General features: G+C 49.2%; 1 protein-coding gene across 1 annotated transcript; it reads right to left on the bottom strand.

The window, feature by feature from the left end:
- Positions 1–6,227: 6,227 nt before the first annotated feature.
- On the bottom strand, positions 6,228–11,528 carry MRPS23 (mitochondrial ribosomal protein S23). Its single transcript, XM_040244273.1, has 5 exons — positions 11,346–11,528; positions 10,395–10,565; positions 7,351–7,428; positions 7,024–7,150; positions 6,228–6,676 (listed from the first exon to the last, which is right to left on the bottom strand). The coding sequence occupies exons 1-5, from the start codon at positions 11,387–11,389 to the stop codon at positions 6,524–6,526; spliced, it is 573 nt and encodes a 190-aa protein (XP_040100207.1). The 5' UTR covers positions 11,390–11,528; the 3' UTR covers positions 6,228–6,523.
- Between the last annotated feature and the right edge of the window lie 9,598 nt (positions 11,529–21,126).

Here is a 21,126-nt window from a genome sequence, read left to right as displayed (position 1 = left end):
CACAACTCCAAGAGGTAGCTGTGGGTTTTCCTGTCCTGCAGATAAGGAAAGTGAAGCACAAGCTAGTCACTTGCTCACTCCCCTCATGTCACAAGACAAAGCAATCGATCAGGGTTTTAGTCTCAGGTCTGTCTGGCCACAGGCCTGGGTGTTTTCCGCGGCTCCGCACTGTCCCCTCTGCCTGCACCATTCTCCCCCTCCATCCTCCGAAGCAAATTTGCAGACATGTCCCTGACTGGACAAGGGCAGAGAACGAGACTCCAGGGACTCAGTACTGGTTAGGTCCTTCCCCTTCTGCTCCCGTTAGGGTGCAGACCGCGCGGGGTCGACCCACCCCCACCCGTCAGGTCTTGGCGTGTGTCCTGTGGCCCTTCCACTCCCATCTCTACTGTACCCCCAGGCACCCCCAGGACCTCAGCTTCCTAAATCTCAGCCAGAACATCATTTTCCAAGGACACTCGCCAACCTTGAAAGGCGAGGTATCCCGAGGCAAGGAAACGAACGGATCCGTGGCCCATCAGCGTGAGAGGGCAGCGCCATCTAGCGGTGCTGGGGCCAAGGTCCCAGGCGGTGACATTTTCAAACAATCAATATCTCATTATTAACCATAATCACAACCTGATGTTTGCTTTTGGAGAAATGTTCAGCAGCAAGGGATGCACATGCACTTTTCCGCATGTTTCTAGAGGTCTGAGATGCTAAATGCCACAGTGACTATTAAACAGTGTCCTGCCTGTGAGCAAACAGGAGGGAGTGGAGATTGATTGTGTATCTTTTTCATCTAAGCTGCTCACCCAAAACAAAGCATCCGTTGAAGCCACTGACCTTTCACTAACTGCTGGAAGGAAAACGCTTGATAAATAATAAATGGACCACTACTGGATTTTGCTTAGAACCATCTTTTAATTAAAAGAACTAAGCGACTAGAAGGTCAGGTGACTGACATTTCAGTTCCAGTTCAGAAAAAGCATCAATCGAGGGTAAAACTATACCCCAAATGTAATTTCATTGTCAGCTAGCATTTAAGGAAAATCCCTTCTCTGTAATCTGCACCGATGGGCCGGGGGGCGGCGGTGGGGGGACCACGGCAACGGCATTGGTAGGGGACTCAGCACTTAACTTCCTGCCTCCCTTGCCTTCCCCTAGCAACCTTTTAATTTTCATGCTGCAGCAATAAACACTTGTCTGGTTCAACCTCTCCACAGAAACTGCTCCGGTGCTGGGCTCATCCAATCAGAGACCCGCTTGCCACACTGAGCGCTACCCTGGGAGTGACAGGAAAGCCATTTCCTGTCTTTTCCACAGGAGGGCAAGTGCCCTTCTTCCATCAGCCAAGGTGACCTCAACCAAGTTGTTCACTGAACCTGCTCAGGCATCTGTCTCGTCGAGCCCCATCAAAAGCTCAGAATGCATGATTAACCCAGCCAGTCAGTCTCCCACCTTTTGGCAGCTCTGGGATAGAGCTCAGGAACAACACCCAACCCCACAGACACAGACACACACGCACACACACTCAACTCACATTTCCTCGTTCCCAGCTCCACAGTGCCAGCTTGCTTTCACTCTCAGAGCCACCCTGTCACATGCCGCAGCTCCCAGGTAGTCAGGGAAATGGACGGCCCAGTTCTGAGCCAGGCTTGGTCGGAGCCTAGAAGGACGAACGAGGCTGCACAATGCGAGGGATCCTCGTCTGGGTGCCCAAGAACAGAGGCGGGCATCCGGGCTGGCCTCAGAGAAAGCCTTATCATCCTACTTGAATCGGATGATAAGATTCTCATCCCACTTTGCTTGAAAATAAAGAAGCAGCCGGCGAGTGTCTTCAAGTGGCAGTCGTCATTTGTTTATTTGACTGTGTCGGTCTTGGTGGCCGGTGGCACGTGGGAGCTTCAGTCTTCGTTGCGGTGGTCTTCTTTGCTGCATTGGAGGTCTTTACTTGCTGGCATGCAAGATCTTTAGTTGTAGCATGTGGGATCCAGTTCCCTGACCAGGGATCGAACCCAGGCCCCCTGAACTGGGAGCGTGGAGTCGTAGCCACTGGACCACCAGGGAAGTCCCCAGCCATTATTCATTTGAGGAAAGGGTATCCTTCTAAGAAAACCAAGAATTCTTCGGAGGCACAGTCTTGCCTGTAATACCAGTTTCACTATCAGAGAACAGGATATTGAGTATTAAACAAATGGTCCCCAATCTTACAACAGTTTGCTTACAATTTTTCAACTTTACAATGGTGTGAAAAATCTGCATGCCGTAGAAACTGTACTTTGATTTTGGAATCTTGATCTTCTCCTAACCTAGTGATATGTACGATATTCTCTTGCGATGCTGTCAGCCAGGCAAGCACAAGGGTAAACAACCGATACTCTGACAACCATCCTGTTTCTCACTTTCAGTACAGTATTCAACAAACTGCATGAGATATTCAACACTTTATTATAAAATAAGCTTTGTCTTAGAGGATTTTGCCCAACCATAGGATAATGGAAGTGTTCTGAGCGTGTTTAAGGTAGGCTGGCCTAAATTCTGATGTAGAGGGGAGGTAGGTGTATTAAACGCATTTCAAACTTACGATATTTTCAACTTATGATTTGTTTGTGGGGACTTAACCCCATCATAAGTCAAGGAAGACTACACAAAATTACAAAAAGAGTTGTGCTTGCCTTTTAAGGATACACAGTCAAGGATCAGTTCTACCCACAGGACTTCTCTGGTGGACCAGTTGTTAAGATGTCCCCTTCCAATGCAGGGGCTGTGAGTTTAATCCCTGGTCAGGGAGCTAAGGCACTAAATCCCACATGCCTCAAAAATAAATAAATTAATTAAATTAAAGCAATATTGTAATAAGTTCAATAAAGGCTTTAAAAATGGTCCACATTTTTAAAAACACCTTTAAAAGAAAAGTACCCAACAAAAGCAAACAAAGAACTGTATAAAACCTGGTGAGTGCAGGCCCCTGCAACAAGCCTCACTATTTAGACGCAGGAATATGACGGGCCTGCTTCCTTTGCTAACATTCTTACTCCCCAGTCCTAAGCCCTCACCTGGTTCAGCTCCCACATTCTGCGTCTCCTTCCTCTTCCCTTGAGAGCTCATTCGTTCTCCTGGCTCCAGCCCTTCCCTGTGCTAAAGTTTCCTCCCCATCTCCCAGACCTCCAACCCGTAACTCTGTCTACCACTTGAATGCTGTCCTCTAACTCAGTGTGTTGAGAAATGCAGCTCTCTTCCCCACCTTGACCTCTGTTAGTGACGTCACTATTCTTCCGGTACTTAGGTTGGCAAGCTTAAGAGTCTCTGCCTCCAAGTGGGAAGACTGCAGAGACCGAAGTCTTTCTGACATGTTTCTTCCTCCCTCCCTCACTGCCCACCCCCTATCCCATCCTGTATGTCACATCTGGCCGAATCTTCCTTTGACCTGACGCTGTCTTCACTATGTTACTTCTCTGCTCCAACCTTCTTACACCCACTCAACTCCTCTGTGTAGTTAAGGAGGCCACTGTGATCTGATCCCATCCTATCTGTTCAAACCTGTTTTCCTCTGCTCCTCAAGAGAATAATGAAGGTACCCATCACACATATTACAAGTGAGTTTTGTGTTCATTATCTCAAGTAATTCTCATAGTATTAACACTAACTGGAAGCCAAAGAGGCAAACACCATCCCTATTTCGTAGTCAGAGAGACCATGATGGGCTCAAGGTCACACCAGTAAAAACTGGAACAACTGGAACTAGAACCCAGACCTACAGACTCATCTTGTGCAGATTTCACTGTAACCTGGACATATGCCTTCCTTGGCTTCAGCTCCGCAAACCCCCATGGAGGGCCCACTCCTGAATTAATGCTTCAGTGCGTACACATAGGATTTCTGCCCTTGTTCCCGCTCTGAATGGGAAGAGGAGAGCTACCCTGGCATGGAAGACTGGAGTCAACCAGAGTACAAACGGAGGATCTGGGACTGCAGCGAGCACAGCCTGGAAGGGGCTCAATGGGAGACCTGACGTGAATGTTAGTAAAGCTTTTGAGCACAGATACCATGTGAAAAGGCCAATGAATGGTTTTTAAAGACCATGGTGGCAGGTAGGTGTTCTTGGCAGAAAAAGCAGCAGGCACACTGTCAACATCCCTCCCACCCCCTTTTCAAGGCTCTCCAGGTCCTAGACTAGTCCAGGGCTGCTCCCTCTTCCAGTCTCTCTACACTTCACTAATTTAAAAGGATTCCTGTTCATCTTGCTTTGAAAGTCACGTTATCTTCCCAACAAGTTTCTTTAAGTTAAGAAAGAGGTCATAGGACTTCCCTCCTAGTCCACTGGTTGAGAATCCACCTTGCAATGCAGGGGACATGGTCAGGGAACTAAGGTATCACATGCTGCGGACCAACCAAGCCTGCAGGCTGCAACTAGGCTCAGTGCACCGCAATGAAAGATACTGCAGGACACAACGAAGACTCCCCCCCTACCCCCAGCCGCAACTTAGACCTGACCCGCCAAATAAATGAGTAAATTTCTAAAAAGAATGAGATCACACTTCACTCTCCAAACACTATAGGGACCTGGTGGCGACTTTTGCTCACAATGGCCATGGGAAGAGTTCTGAATGCCCCAAGGAAGCCTCTCACCTTTGACCTTGTTTTTTCCCTTTTATTTATTGGCATGCCACGTGGCTTGTGGGATTCCCCGACCAGAGATTGCATCCAGGCCCTTGGCAGTGACAGCAGAGTCCTAACCACTGAATCACCAGGGAATTTCCTTGCTTTTTCTTTTTAAAGATTTTCCGCCCTGGCTTCCTCGGAAGCCTACATTTTTGGTCACCCACCCCCTCATCCAGGGACTGCCAGTGGGAAGGGAGCAGATGTTCAAGGATCCTTTGGGGGGGTTCCGTTCAGGGCAGTGGAGCTCCTAGGTTCTCTCTCCAGCTCCAGGTGGGTGGGTGGGGGTGCCGAGCACACTTCCAACTTAGCCCAGCAGCTCACAGACCTCCCTCAAATCGTGGGACCCAACCTGGCTCTGTGTGAACTGGTGCTTGGCACCACCACCAGCTGTTCATAGTGGCATCCCCTTTGACGGTTTTGATCACTAAGATTCAACCTAAAGGCTTGCTATGCATCCAGAGGATCTGAGACTTTAAGTGGAGAACCAGGTATAGAACACTATGCAGTATGTCCCCTTGTACACGCTCAAAATTATTTCTGCAAACAGGTGATAGTGGTGGCCTTACAGAAGGAAAAGGGAGGGCCAGGGGATACAGTGGGGAGGATATTGGCTTTTCACCATGGGCATTATTTTTAACTATGCAACCAATAAATTGTTAAAACATTTTCACTATTAGGACAAAGAAACTGCCTTTTAAATCCTAGAAAGGTTTAGAAAGGTAACAAGTCAGCCCTGATTGTTCCTCTGAGAACAGAACAGTCTCTTCCAGCTGTTGAAATCCTTCTCCCAAGGCCTGCCCTGGTATTTGGCACCCAATGTTGAATGGCCATAATTTACTTCCCCACCTAAATGCAAAGCATTCCCTAAACAAGAGGAATTGTAGAAGACAGACAAAGGTAGGGGGGTAGGGGAAGTAATAGGGCTGAGAATGGCTTTTGCCTCGTATATTCCTTGACCTTCCATGACCTGAGTACTGCGTGCAAGGTATCTGGATGGTGGGATGTGGACCCTGCCCCTAACCTACCAGGAGACAGAAGACACTATGCACAAAGAATAGGGGAAGAAAGCTACATGGGTTTGAAAGGAAGAAGTTTCTGAAGAAGCTCATTAATAATGGCTGAGGAGTATTTATTCAGTAAAAGATAAGAAAATGAATAAAGCAGGAGAGCTTGATACCAGGGAGGCAGGTGGATGGGGGTGGGGAGTGTCATCCCTCTCGGCAGAGTTACCTACAGAGACATCACCTGAATTCATTTTTCAGCTAGATGTGATCAGTCATTCATTCAAGAAATCTTTCCTGAGCAGCCTACTATGTGCAGGTCTATGCTGTCTCCAGCACTCAATTCATGAGATTGTAGTTTTGACCTTACTTCATCATCAGTGATAGGTCCTTGCTCTTACTGCAAAGCACAAGTCAGCCTGGCCTCTCAAGCAAAAAGTACAAAGATTATTCACAGACAGAAACAGCTGGCCAGGGAACCACATGTGATCTGGAAGTGACAGGCGGACGGTTCCGAGAAAAGAAACGTACCAGAGAATCAAATGTGAACACAAGGCTCCAAGCAAACCAACTCAGAGTGAATCTCGTTCAAACGATACTTATAAAGGTTTGCTCATGCTATTTACAATTTTTAAATAGATTTACTTTACAAGCACTGAGGAATTCTTTATTTAGTACCACCATAACATAAAAGTTCACATAACTGCTTCTTCAAACCATAATAGAGCTTTATGACAACGTAGAAGTGGGAACCCAAAGAAGGCAAACCCGATGCCTCAGAGGTCAGGAAACATTTACAAAGTTCAACGGTTAAAAACAGTCCAACATTCCAGGAGTGAATCCAGTTTGGATGTCAGTATACACGGTATACACGTTCTTCAGGGAGGTGAGAGGCCTTTCGACTCTTCTCCAGGTGCCTCCAGATGCTGGGCCTGTGGAACTTCTTTCAGAGGCGGGTTCTCCTCCAACGCAGTTTGGGATTCGACACCCATGGATTCAGATTTCCGGGAAACTTGACTACCTTCCTGTTGCTTAAAACACCAGATATAAGTACATCCTCAAATGGTATCACTCAATTGGCTGAAAGTATTAATATATGACTAGGCACATTCTATCACTGAGTCAAAAATTTAGCATTACCATCTCAGGTCAAATTCAATTACACACAATAAACATGAAAACTCTCTACAGAACCACAATTTTAAAAGCCCTCATGACAATTCACTTGTTTCATGCAGCAATCCTTACCACAAAATTCTAGTTTACTTAATCTAACAGGATTTGATCCGGAACCATGGATGGAGAAAGAAAACCAAGCCTTCCTTTAACCTCCGACAGACAATCAATCCTATAATAGCTGTGATAATAAAATACTCACAGTCCTTGCTTTTTCTACTCGTCTTAAAATGACACCTTCCGCCAACAAAGCCTTCCCTGCTTCCACAAATAACTTCTCTTCATCTGTTTCTCCAAGTTTCTGTAGCTCAATGTACTTCTCCACGAACCTAGAATTCCAAGCAGTCACATCTTTGGTCTGTATACTGAGAGTTGTCAAATCCTGCTGTTACACAGTACCAAGTATTCCCTTAAGAGATTTTCCCATAGGAACGTCTTTTTCCTCAAGTGGAATTCAACAAGACTCCTCAAACTGACAACTAAACTCTAAAACAAGGAAAGGTAACCCAAGACTTGTAGACTGACTTACCGTTGGCAGGTAGACTTAAAGTTTGGGTTGAACAGATCAAAAGCTTTTGGACCAGATCCATAGGCTGAGTAAAATTTCCTTGAAAATACAAAACAACATAATATAAATCTCCAATTATAGATCATGGCCAAGAATGGAGTAAAGAATAATTGCTGGACCCTGAGAAACTGAGTATAACATGACTTACAGACCCTGAGCCAAACAGCTTTTGTCTTCAATAAGCAATGTGTGCATATGGTAAATACATGAAATGTTACAGAAAGGTGTCCAGAGAAAAGCAGCACTCCCCCTCACCCCTGTACCCCAATCTCCCAGTTCCCCTCCCTGTAAGCAACACTAACCAGTTTCCTGTGTATCCACCCAGGAATGTTCTATCAATATGAGCACACACGTACCTATCATTCCCTATGCTCAGCCACACTGTTTAACCCCCAGGACAGTAAACACATCTTGCCTTTCTACTTATTATTTCTCAGAGATCACGTCAATTCACTGCACGTAGATTGCTTTTAGTCCTTGGCTATTTTAGTGCTGCAATGATTACCTTATCTACATTTCTTGGTGTACCATGGAATAACTTCATAAAAATGGATTATTGGGGCTTTCCTGGTGGCTCAGTGGTGAAGAACCCACCTGCCAATGCAAGAGACACGGGTTTGATCCCTGGTCAGGGAAAATCCCACATGCCACGGAGCAACTAAGTCTGTGCACAACTATTGAGCCTGTGCTCTAGAACCTAGGAGCTGCAACTACTGAGCCCATTTGCCACAAATGGCAACCCACTCCAGTATCCTTGCCTGGAGAATCCCATGGACAGAGGAGCCTGGTAGGCTACAGTCCACAGGGTCGCAAAGAATCGGACACGACTGAGCGACTGCACTCACTCACTGAAGCCCGCACATCTTAGAGCCCATGCTTCCCAAGAGAAGCCACTGCACTGAGAAGCCAGTGCACCACGGGAGTGTAGCCCCCACTCTCCGCAACTAGAGAAAAGCCTTTGGAGCAATGAAGACCCAGCACAGCCAAAAATAAATAAATTAAAAAATTATTTTTTAAAAATTTGTCAAGATACCTTAATTTGTAATTTGACCTTCCGAACTGCCAAAATGCTTTCCAAAGGGAGAAGCTGTATCCATTTATACCCAGACAAGGGTATCAACAGGCAGATAGGAGACTGTGTATTCCCCAAACCCTGACCAAATTATATTTCCCAACTTTTTGATCTTTATCAGTCTGACAGGTCACATACTGTACTTCACTGTAGTTTTGCTTTTCTTATCAGACTCAATATCTTTTCATGTTTAAAAGCAAAGGAATTCCCTTTTCTGTGACCTATCCATGTTCTTTGCCCATTTTTTCCTTTTAGTCTTTTTAGACTTACAAGCAAACTTTACAGCAACATAAACAGGAAACTAGCCCTTTGTCACACATGTTGCCCAAGTTCTTCCCAGTATGTCAGCTGATTTTTTATTTTGCTTATGGTAGTTTATATGTGCAGAAAACTTTAATGCTTTCATTTATGGCTTCTAGATTTGGTGGGGGTTTTTAAAAACTTAATGTTTATTTAAATATTTACTTATTTGGCTATGACAGGAATTAGTTATGGCACAAGGATCCTTAGTTACAGCATGTGAACTCTCAGTTGCGACAGGTGGGATCTAGTTCCCTGACTAGGGATTGAACCTGGTCCCCTGTATCAAGAGCAAGGAGTCTTAGCCACTGGACCATCAGGAAAGCCCTGGCTTCTGGGTTTTTATGTCACACTTAGGCAGGCTTTTATCAATATCATTGAGATTATTTTTCAATTATCCCATGTTTTCTTCTATTACTTTCATGATTTCGCTTTTTCCATTAAGGTTTTGGCTTCCTAGATGGCTCGGTGGATTCTTTACCACTGAGACACAGGAGACTCAGGTTCTATCCCTGGGTCAGGAAAATCCCCTGGAGGAGGAAATGGCAACCCACTCCGGTCTTCTTGCCTAGAGAATCCCATGGACAGAGGAGCCTGGCGGGCTACTGTCCGTGGGGGCGCAGAGTCAGACGCAACTGAGCAAGCACACATTTACTTTGATACACCTGAAATTTATGTTGTTGTTGTAAGTCCTTAAAATATCAAAAACACCAAAACAAACAAAAAAAGCCAAAAAAGATAAAGGTTCAAAAAACTATTTAAGTCCACAGTGTTATAATCTGGGCATTACGAGTTACAAAAGAGGACGCAGTAAAATATTCCATTCTCCAATGACCACCACCCAGTTCCACTGCCATGAACACAGCAGCACAAAAGATGTTAACATACAAATAACCCTGAAAGAATCCCGACCAAGTGAATGGAATGGACCTGAGCAGAAAGTACTGGAAAAACATTTAATGCCCTAAAGATCTCTGAAAATTTCCAAATAGAGCCAGTACATACTTGTTCTCCTACCTCAGAGGTGTATTGGGCAAGAGGGGCAGTGTGGTGTTCCTCAAGTGAAAGGTGGGCACCTGGACGTCAGTAAAGAATATGACGACTTTCTAAGTTTTTTTCTTATTTAGGAATAGGGGCAAGAATAAGGGGTATGTATTCATTTCAATTAGACACAGTCTCTAATCCTAACATTCCAGATGTTAAAAACTGACATCAGTAATTAAGAGAAAGCGATTTGTCCTGTGAATTCCCAGTCAAGTTGACCTCCTTGAGCCTCATAGTTCTCATGACTAAAACGGAGAGGAGGATACCTATCTTGCAGGGTTAGAGTAAGACCTAAATGAAGTAACATTTGCTAGGGGCTTAACACAGTGCCAGCCACCAAACAGATGCCCAGAAACAGGTAGCTTTAACTGCAATGGCTGGTCAGCTGCTGGGCACCAGGTTCTACTCCGAACTTCTGCTTCTCTGTCCTGGGGGAGGGGCACTGATTCCCTAATATGGCGAGATGGACAAGACCACCTACACAGGGCAAGCCCTTACTCAATTCCTATGTAAGTGGCCAGTCTGCTGGCTAAACCTTTCCTTCTGAAGTTGTGCTGCCTCTGGTCCGCCGCATGGGCTCCACACTCACGCTCTAATCTGATCCTCGTGGTAAAAGATGTCCTGGGTAGGAGATTTAGCTTTGCCATATCGCAAGCGAGGCCTTCGGAAGACCGGCTCCCGCAGCGGAGGGAAGGCGTTATATATGTCAAACCAAAGGGGTTTCTCCTTCAACACCCCAGCCCGAATCAGGTCTCGCGTCCTGAAGGAAGGGTAAAGAACAAAGGTCAGTAAGTGACAACAACCCTGATGCAGCCTGAGACACTGGCAGGGTCACGGAATCCAGAAGACAACCAGAAGGAGGGCAGGTAGGGGATCCCCTACCTGTTAAATGGTAAAATGTTTCCAAACTCCAAACCAACCAAACAGTGCTCAGGGTTCACCTCGCCTCATCCACGTCCCATCAAGGAAAATGCAGACTGTTCTGGCCAGGCCCAACAGCCCCATCCTCCCTTACTTTTCCCAGAGACCTACACTTGGAGCTCGGCTGGTAAAGAATCCGCTTGCAATGCAGGAGACCCCGGTTCGATTCCAGGGTCGGGAACATCCCCTAGAGAAAGGATAGGCTACCCATTCCAGTATTCTTGGGCTTCCCTGGTGGTTCCGATGGTAAAGAATCACCTGCAATGCGGGAGACCCAGGTTTGATCCCTGGGTTGGGAAGATTCCCTGCAGAAGGGAAAGACTACGCAACGCACTCCAGTATTCTGGCTTGGAGAATTCCATGGACTGTGTAGTCCAAGGGGTCGCAGAGTCGGACACGACCGAGCGACTTTCACTTCACTTTCCACTTGGAGAGCGGAAAGTTGCGATCTTGAACGTGCGAGCTAAGAAATTCGAGGGGTGACGCAGCCAAGCACAATTTTTCAGAAGCAGGACAAAGCACGAGAGAGGCCTGGCCAGGATCAGACCCACCCAAGAAAGGGCGTAAAAACAGGAGACGCCCTCGCGCCCTCGGCACACCCCCGGCTCCGAGCACACACCGCGTGAAAACGCTCCCCACAGTTTCCAGCCGGCTCCCCGCCATGCCCGGGGCCTTGGATTCCGCGTTGTGCCTGTACCGGAACCGGAAGTGCCCGCGGCAGGCAAAGTGGGAGAAAGTCGCGGGCCGAGCCAACGATCGCAGTGCCCGGGTTGCGGCTTCAACGGGAGGGCGGGGCCAGGCAGAAGCAAAGGATGGCCGAATCTCCGCACTCTCGGCTACTCGCCAGGCTCAGACAGGAGCACTCGATAGCCGAGCCGCCAGGGCGGGAGAGAGCCACAGCCGAGCAAAAGCAATACATGACCGATCCAGGGGAGGGGTTAATTGTCGCTTTACCCTTTCTGGCCACCTCTGCCTTCAAGGAACGAGAGAAGATGACGGGGAGGGAGTAGGGAGACGCAGCCTAGGTCCTGAGGGAGCCAACAAGGCCAGGAATTCATAAGGCAGAGATCAGAGATCACCAGCTCTAGGCTCCGTCTGCGACTCATTTTGGTTGGAGTCGCATGTGGTGACCCAAGGACGGAAGAGCAGATAACCAAGGAGGGTCTTGGAACGCAGGAACGGAAAAACCAGACCCTCATCGTCCTCCCCTCCCCCATGGTGGAACTATTAATGGAGCAGTATAACCTGTCTCGCCTCCTACCCCGTAGGGAGGAGGCATTTGCCCTACTCTTTTCCACACCCAGCATAGGAGCCTCATCCAATCAGCAAATGACCCGCAAGACCCCTATCGCACTCCTTGTACCCTGGCTATGAAAGTGGACTAAGACCCCCCTGAACTGAACTGAAGGCCCCCCCCCCCATTCAAGGTCGGTTCTCCCTTGAACTGGCTCGCTGTTCTAACAGCATCTCCCACTCTAATAAGCTTTATTCTTTCATTCTAATGTCTGGAAATTCTTTTCCAGCCCGCGCCGGGACCACGATATCACGGTCTACGCAGAAGGAAACCGAGCCCCGAGGAGGGACGTCACCAGACCAGGGTCACTCTGGAGCCCAAGCCTCCTTCCTGCATCTCCTGTCCTTAAGCGCTCCCCACTAAAGCCTTTGGCCCTGAAGCGCCACCTGCATCCGGTCCCTGCAGACAGCTAGTGTTTTCTCCCCGGGAGGCGTCGCTAGCTAGCTGCTCCTAGGAGCTTGAAAAGTAAAAGTGTCCGGAACAAACAAATTCCGAGAAGGAAACTCAAAAATCTGGGGGAAATACACTCTCAGGATAACCTTTTAGCCCAATAATCATACTTTGTGTAAAGTATCCTGTAGAAATTAAAGCACAATTTCACAAGGATATTTGTGCAAGGACCGTCGCTGCAGCATTGTTTGTAATGCACCCTCCCATCCATCGAATAGGAAATGGCTGGAAAACTACCCTTCATATAATCTATGGAGTCTTATGAGCTATTAAAACCAACGAGCTAGACCCACATGTATTGCCGTAGATGAATGCCCATGACTTACTGTAAAATGAAAAGGGAACTTGCAGAGAAGCGTCTTTAACCTGTTAAAAGGAGAACGTTTTCCAGTGTTTGTTTGTATGGAGATAGAAACTGTGGAAAGGCACCCATGGGCTGTGAAAGCTGATGATCTCCAGTGAGATTGCAGGAGGGGAAGAGAGACTTTTTTTCTTTATGTATCCTTCAGAGTTTGACCTGTGAAGAGTCTATATTCATGTTTTGGGGGTTTTTTTTTGTTTTGTTTTGTTTTTTAAGACAGAGGTCTTCTGGGGAGGTGGGGGCAGCTGTGCTGGGTCCTCATTGGTGTGTGGCTTTTCTCTGGTTGCAGCTGAGTAGGGGCTACTCTGGTTGTGCCGTGAGGGCTTCTCATTCTGCCGCTTCTCTTGTTGTGGAACACAGGCTCTAGGGCGTTCAGGCTGCAGTCATTGCAGCTCCCTGGCTCCAGAGCACCGGCTCAGCGGTTGTGACACACGGGCTTAGTTGCTCCCATGCCTGTGGGATCTTCCCACGCCAGGGATCAAACCCGTTTCTCCTGCATTGGCAGTGGATTCTTTACCACTGAGCCACCAGGGATGCCCCTGTATTCATTTCTGAACTTTTGAATCTAAGGGAAAAGCTCTTGGGAAAAACTGATGTGGGGAAAGATTGAAGGCAATAGGAGAAGAGGGCGGCAAAGGATGAGATGGTTGGATAGCATCACCGATTCAGTAAACATGAACTTAGGCAAACTCCAGAAGATAGTGAGGGACAGGGAGGACTGGCGTGCTGCAGTCCATGGGGTCGCAAAGAGTCAGACATGACTTAGTCAACTGAATAACAACAAATCCAAGGAAATGTTTTGAATCACGTATATACAAGCTATCTCTCAGGAGTCCATTATCTTTGTCAGCAAGAAAAAGTGTCAAGCCATCCCAGAGTCCTCTTCTAGGAGGCTGGTGAGGTGGAGGAGGGGATTGTCTCATAAGCTGTTACTGTGTCTTTGTGTTATCTCACTGAATCCACACACCTATCCACAAGTGGCTGTTGTTATCCTCATTATAGATGAGAATGTGAGGCCACAGGGGGTTAAGTAACTTGTCTGATAAGTAACAGTCAGAGCTAGGCCTCCAACCCCGCCTGGGCACTTTCTGGGACTCCACAATGCCCCTTACCGGTGCCTCCAGCTGGAGACTGGTAGGCTGAGGAAGACAGGCAAAACAGGCCCCAGGGCCCGGGGACAAGCTGATCTGAGGCCAGGGGCTGAGAGCGGGGTTTCACCGCTGCCTTGGGATCCTCTGGAACAGGGAAGAGAGAGAATAGGTCTGGCCGCTGGACCAAGCATGAAGTCCTAGGCAGGTCTGTAAGACCTTGCTCTAGGAAGCGTAAACACACTCCCAGCTAAATATAGTCTTTCCAGGCTTCAAAACAAGCTTCTAATTCTGTCCAAGTCAGAGCCAGCTGCCAACCCCGACCACAGACACACTTCCCTTCTCCCACTCAGGCCTGCCCCGCGGGCCACCGCCGTTACCCAGTTACTGCTGCTAAAGAATGAGAAGGGCTCATTCCAAGTTCAGGGAGGGGAGCCAAAGACCCAAACCGTCTGTGGAGGAGGGATTGCAAGGGGGCAGTTTTCTCTCAAGATCTTCTTAGGGAAGTCCCTTCCTCTTCTGAGCCTTCAAAGTTTCCCCTCCAGCATCCTATTGTATGTTTCTGTGACTGAGAACAGAATATTAATGGGTAGAGTAAGGGTGGGCTTCCCAGGTGGGGCTACTGGGAAAGAAGCCGCTTGCCCGTGCAGGAGACATGAGAGATTCAGGTTCAAGCTGATCTCTGGGTCGGGAAGATCCCCTGCAGGAGAAAAATGGCAACCCACTCCAGTGTTCTTGCCTGGAGAATCCCATGGACAGAGGAGCCTGGCGGGTTACGGTCCATGGTGTCACAGAGTCAGACATGACTGAAGTGACTTAGCGCACACACACACACAGCAAGATGGATTGGGAAGCCTCTGAGCCTGCAAGGGGAAGTGTGCACTCCAGCGAGCATTCGCTCTTCACGCAGGAGAAGCTAGGGGCAAGCAGAATGGACAGTTAGGGTTTTCTTTCTCCTTACCCAGGCCTCTCAAGGCTGCAAAAAGCTGATGCACCCATGCCAGGCACCACTCCAGAGACCTGGATTATCTCCTCCCATTGTTCAACTCCCTGAGGCCATCGGTCATGTCCTGACAGTCGTACAGATGAGAGAATAGAGCTTGTAAACTCTCCAAAAGGCCATGCTTGCCTGCGCGCTCAGTCACTTCAGTTGTGTCCGACTCTTTGCACCCCCATGGACCGTAACCCGCCAGGCCCCTCTGCCCATGGGATTCTCAGTCAAGAGTAGTGGAGTGGGTTGCCATGCCCTCCTCCAGCCAAAAGGCCATATTCCTTCCATGACACCACTCAGCCCCATTTTGTCACACTGTAGATGTGCCCACTAATCCTGGCATCTTGGGTAACTTTTCAAGACTCTGTTTCCCCAGCTGACATCTGTCAGCTATCTAAGTGGCCTGCTGCCAGATTAAAAGCGATCATTCGTGTAAAGCACGAATCCCAGTGTCTGGCACACAGCGGGGGCTGGCGAGTAACAAACAAGTCTAGTGGCTGTTACGGCATCACTCTTGCTATCGTGTCCTGTAATCCACTGATTGCCACCTGAGACTTCAGCCTTTTGATGCTATTTGATAGATCACCTTAACGTTTTCTTCTCTTATGATCCATTTGTCCCAGAAACATTTCGGCACCTACCTGACCCAGTGCTGAGTCCTAGAGAAAATGGCTGTCCGGAGAGGAAGACAAGAGAGGCAAATCCATAATTGATGTCATACGCTGAATAATTTACCGACACTGTTGACTGGCTCGGCCTGCCATAACAAAAGACGACAGGACAAATGGCTTGAACAACAGAAATCTATTGTCTCACGGTTCTGGAGGCTGGAAGTCAGAGATCCAGGTGTTGGCAGGGTTAGTTTCTGCAGAGGTCTCCCTCCCGGGTTTGGAGACAGCTGTCATCTCCCCCATGCTTCACAGTCTTCCCTTTGTGTGAGTCCGTGTCCTCTGCTATGACCCCGTCACACTGGATTCCGGCCCAAACTAATGACTTCACTTTAACTTAAATGCCTCTTTAAAGAGGCTATCTCCAAACATAGTCACATCCTGAGGTACTGGGACCTCCACGTATGAATTTTGGAGGAACACCATTCAGCCCACACCCCTGAGCAGTAAGTACTTGTACTGAATATTTCCATTTTCCCACCCAGGGCCACACTCTCTCTGTGTCCTTCTCACCCTGCTCTGTACGCCCGGAGGCTGACTTCTAGGACTGCCTCTGCCAGCCCCTGGCCATCTGTTCCCAGTCAGGTTCCAGTTGGCATCACCAATGGGTGGCATTGGCCTGGGACAGAGAAGAAGAAGGAGACAGAAGTTGCTCCCCAGCCCCACTGTCGCCAATTCTCTGTGCAGTCCAGGACCATAAAGTCCGCAGGGCAGCCTCTTCATGCCCAGCTCTCCCCAGCTTCCAATCTTTGTCTCCTCCCTTCCCTTTAGGCCTCAACACGGCCAACTGTGCCCGTCTGTGCCAGCTGTAGGGGCCAGGCCATCCTGGCGACTTCCCTACACTCTGTCCACATCTTTGTAATTAGTGCCCAGGAGTTTGTCTGTCTGTCTGAAAGAAAGAGCATCTCCAGTGGCAGAACAGCTTTGGCAAGTCGATGAAATCCTGAACACTGCTGCTCCCCTTTGGTGGGGGAGCAGTTAGCTGTTGCTTTGAGAGAGGAGGCAAGCAAGAACATGCTTTCAATCCACAGGACAAGGCCCGGGAAGGAGAAGTGCATGGAGGCGGGGGTCCTCAAGGAAGCGGCAGGAGGGTCCCCTCTCACCTCCTGGCCCAGACCCTCCCCGATTCAAGGCCCATGCCTCCACTTCCTTTCACAGTCAGCCGGCAAGGTGTGTCAGCCCAGCACACACTCCACTGGACTGATGTGTCCCCGGGGCCTGTTCACTCCCTCAGCTTATCGTTCCCATACGGCCGGCCTGGTGTTGTAACACTGTCTGCTTGTCTGAGTCTGGGAAAGCAGCAATCGGGATGCTTATCTCTGCCTCCTGACACCCAGCCTGGTGCTGAGCCTAGAGCTGACTCTTCGAAAGAATTTCCTTGTTGAACAGCTCCGAGAAATAAAACCAAGATAGGGCAAATGAGATGCGGTGATCTCAGCGCTCCTCGCTGGAGGCCTTCCCTGGGTACACCCATGGGGAGAAAGCTGTGGTTCAGTGGAAGCAGTCCTCCACCCCATCACGCCCCGGCTCACTTCCAGTCTTGGCTGTCCTCTGTGCCTCACTGACAGATCCCTTTTACAAACCTCTGGGCCTCAGCTTTGTCATCTGTGAAATGGGCAACATCATAGCACCCCCCACACACACATAGCCTTGTTGTAAGGAGTCAGACCACTCCTTTTAAGCACTGCAAAGTGCTTAAAACCGTGCCCAGTATATAGTAATTGCTCAACAAATAGGAGTAATGATGATAATGATTTCTGACCACTCCATGCCTAAGAGCAATAAATCACATCTTATTCAATCGTGTGTATGTTAGTTGCTAAGTTGCGTCTGACTCTGAGACTGCATGGACTGCAGTCCACTAGGCTCCTCTGTCCATTGGATTCTCCAGGCAAGAATACTGGAGTGGGTTGCCATGCCCTCCTGGAGGGAATCTCCCCAACCCTGGGTCTCCCGCAGTGCTGGCAGATTCTTTACCCTCTGAGCCACCACGGAGCACACCAAACAATTTTCAAGGCATTTTCACATGGCTGCCCATTAAGTGCTTCAGCAGACAGCAGCCTTATCCCCAAGAATAATCCAGCTTAGGCAAAGGAGAGAGAAGCACTTTATGCCTACCTGCCCTGGGAGGTCTCACAGTATGACCGTGGCTCCTCTGGTAGCCAAGGAGATGGGAGCCAGTTAGTCCTGACCTCCGGTTCTCAAAATTAAAGGGCAGTTGGAATCACCCTATGGGGTTTTTGCAGCAGAAGATGAGACCCTTGAAAGCACACATTTCGGGGCTGGTGGGAGCCCTTCTTTTCTTGGGGAAAGCAGAGCCCTCCATCTTTAATGTGCCCTTGAAGCTCCTAGGATCCTTGGAAAATGCAGATTCTGACTCAGTAGGTCTGGGGTGATGCCTGAAACTCTGCATTTCCAACAGACTTCCAGGCTGACACAGAGGCTCCTGCTCTGCAGATAAGAGCCATAAACTTGTCCAACTTTGCCCCGGACTTTCCTGGTTTAGCACTGAAAGTTTTACATTGGAGGAAACCACTCATTCCTGGAAAACCAGAACAGTTGGTCACCGTATCCACAGACCAAACTTTGAATGGCAAGGTCAGAGCAAGGCAGGCTCGTGCTGAGTGTGTATTGAGCTCCACCAGTCCTTCCTGCAGAGTCCCTGAAATAATCCTCCTGGACTGATTTTTTTTTTATTTAAATTGTGACTCTATAGACATGACAGGCAGGGTAGAGGCTAGTTTTGTGGGGCCTGAAGCTTATATAATCCTAGTGACCCTTTTAAGAAAAAAAAAGTAGAAAAATATCTTTGCGAATTTTACCAAACGTAAGACCATGTGAACAGAGTAAACATCCTCTGTCTGTTTGGCTTTAGGAAAAAACGTGCTGAGGTCTTCCTTCTGGGATGGCGGTGGTCTGGCCTTGCAGTGACCAGCAACCGCCACTTCTGAGAGACAGCCACCAGGTGGCAGTAGACCCACACAGCCCCCTCAACAGCCTGCCTCCCCACCACCAGCTCCAGAAACTTCCACACCTTCATCCAGCTGGCCCAGCGAGTCAGGTCAACAAATATGTCTAAGGCCGTGATATTGGACAAAAGGGGTGCAGTGCTTCTCCCTCAGCAGCACATCTGCCGTCTGATGGAAATGCTAAGAGACTGTTTCTGTTACTAAAACCAAAGGATGCTAATAGCTGACTTTCCGGCATGCTGTTGGAAAGGCTTTGAAGCAGGTGGACCTTTCTGCCTCTACAGACTGCATTTATGCAAGGGTTCTAAGTCTTACCACCTGTTCCCCCACCCGAGTGTATCACCTAGTGTTCAGGCACCAGCTCGGAGTTCCGCTGAAAGTGAAATCTGCTCGGCTGTGTCTGACTCCTTGTGACCCCATAGACTATACAGTCCATGGAATTCTCCAGGCCAGAATACTGGAATGGGTAGCTGTTCCCTTCTCCAGGGGATCTTCCCAACCCAGGGATCGAACCCAGGTCTCCCGCATTGCGGACAGATTCTTTACCAGCTGGGCCACCAGGGAAGCTGCCTGGGTTCAAATTCAGGTAGTATCACTTACTGAATAAGGACCAGGTCATCTCTGTGCTCCAGTTTCCTGATCTGGGAAACGGAAGTATTAATACTGACTTCATAGCACAGTTGCGTGATAAAATAATGTGAGCAAAGCACCCCAGAAAAGTGACTGACATACAGTAAGCAGCTCTCAGCATCATCATTTCACATCGTGCCTGTCTTCTTCAAACCAAGTTTTCTTGTGTTTCCTGCAACCTCAACCCTCTAGCAGGTGCCTCAGAACACTAGAGAGGGGCTTCCCTGGCAGCTCAGTGGTAAAGAATCCACCTGCCAATGCAGGAGACGTGGATTCAATCCCTGGTCTGAGAAGATCCCATGTGCCTTGGAGCAACTAAGTCCAGGTGCCACTCTACTGAGCCTGCGCTCTAGAGCCTGGGAGCCGCAACTCCTGAGCCCAGCGTGCCACAACTGCTGAGGCCCGCGCACCCTAGAGCTCACGCTCTGCAATGAGAAGCTCATGCACCGTGACTAGAGAGTGGCTCCCGCTCACGGAAACTAGAGAAAACCCTGCACAACAGCGGAGACCCAGCGCAGCCAGAAATAAACACGTGAGCCTAGAGGGAGGCTGAGACCCCGCTGTGGTCATCAACAGCCTAGCTCCTCTGGGCACAGCACTCCCTAGTCCCGTGAGCTCCTCTCAAGCTGGGACTGAGCCCTGAGGACAGCAATGCATAGAAAGTGGGAAGGGATCTGGTTGGATCAAAGTCCAGATAGTCGGGCTCATTTTTGCTGAAGATAAATCTGCAGGTATCACCTTGTGGACACCAAGAGCCCAGAACCCACAGATGAGCGGAATGGGAAGGTAGATGGCTGGGGCAGTCACCTGGCCCAGCCGGACGCCTTCCTGGGTGCTCTATATACTGTTCAGCCAGGAGGAACTCCTTGTGGAGCAGGGGCCTCCTCTTCTGCACTCCTGCAGGGCCTGGTAAGCTCTCTTTGCCTTTGTCAGCAAAGTGATGTCTCTGCTTTTTAATATGCTGTCTAGATTTGTCATAACTCTCCTTCCACAGAGCAAGTGTCTTTTAGTTTCCTCTTGGTTTGCTGAGGTCCAGGCTCAACTTCCCAGGTGGCACAGTGGTCAAGAATCCCTCTGCCAATGCAGGAGACGCAAGAGATGAGGGTTTGACCCCTGGGTCAAGAAGATCCCCTGGAGCAGGAAATGGCAACCCGCTCCAGTACTCTTCCCTGGAAAATTCCATGGACAGAGGAGCCTGGCAGGCTACAGTCCACAGAATCACAGAGTAGGACGCAGCTGAGCACACAAACGCCAGGTCTGGGGCATCAGCGGGTATGTCCATCTAGGAGACCAACTTCATCTACCTGGGCTGGGGGTAGGGCAGGGGTCCGAGCAGAATCTTTTCTTAGGGGAGGCAGGAGGGAACTGCATTGTTTATCCAGAAGAAAGGCCACTGAACTCCAATACTGCATTGGGGGAGACTTGGCCCGGGTGACTCCAAGCCCAGATATGTGTGGTTGAAGCCACAAGGAGGCCCACCGCTCAATACCAGGAAGAACTTTTTAACCTTGAGAACTGCTCTGTCTGAAAAGGGCACCAGCTCCCTCCTTGGGAAGTGAGCTCCCTGGCCCGGAAGGCAGTAGGGAGAAAGCCAGAGAGATTTGAACTGGAAGATCTCTGTGGGCCCTTTGAAGTCTGAGACTGCACATTCCCGCAGCCCCAGGAGGCCGATACTCTGGCAGCTTTCTGTTTATTTAGGGAGGTGATCGGCTGGAGCTTCTGCAACAGACTGTCGGCAAGCGGTTTACCTTCCCAGGCAGACTGGAAAGCGGGCAGCCCAGCCGGCGGGCGAGGCTGTGGTGCGACACGGGTGTCACCGGGCCCCTGAGAGGCCATGCCCCGGGCCTGCGTTAGCTGCGGGTGCGCCAGGCCGGCGGCCCCGGGGCGTGGGGTGCCCGAGGATGCGGGGGTGCAGAGAGGAGAAGAGGGTCAGCCCAGGCGCCGTCAAG

The sequence above is a fragment of the Oryx dammah genome, unplaced genomic scaffold, assembly GCF_014754425.2.
Source record: "Oryx dammah isolate SB20612 unplaced genomic scaffold, SCBI_Odam_1.1 HiC_scaffold_8, whole genome shotgun sequence".
Classification (NCBI taxonomy): Eukaryota; Metazoa; Chordata; class Mammalia; order Artiodactyla; family Bovidae; genus Oryx; species Oryx dammah.
Note: the sequence above shows the minus strand (reverse complement) of the source record. Positions and strands in the feature narration are given on the sequence as shown.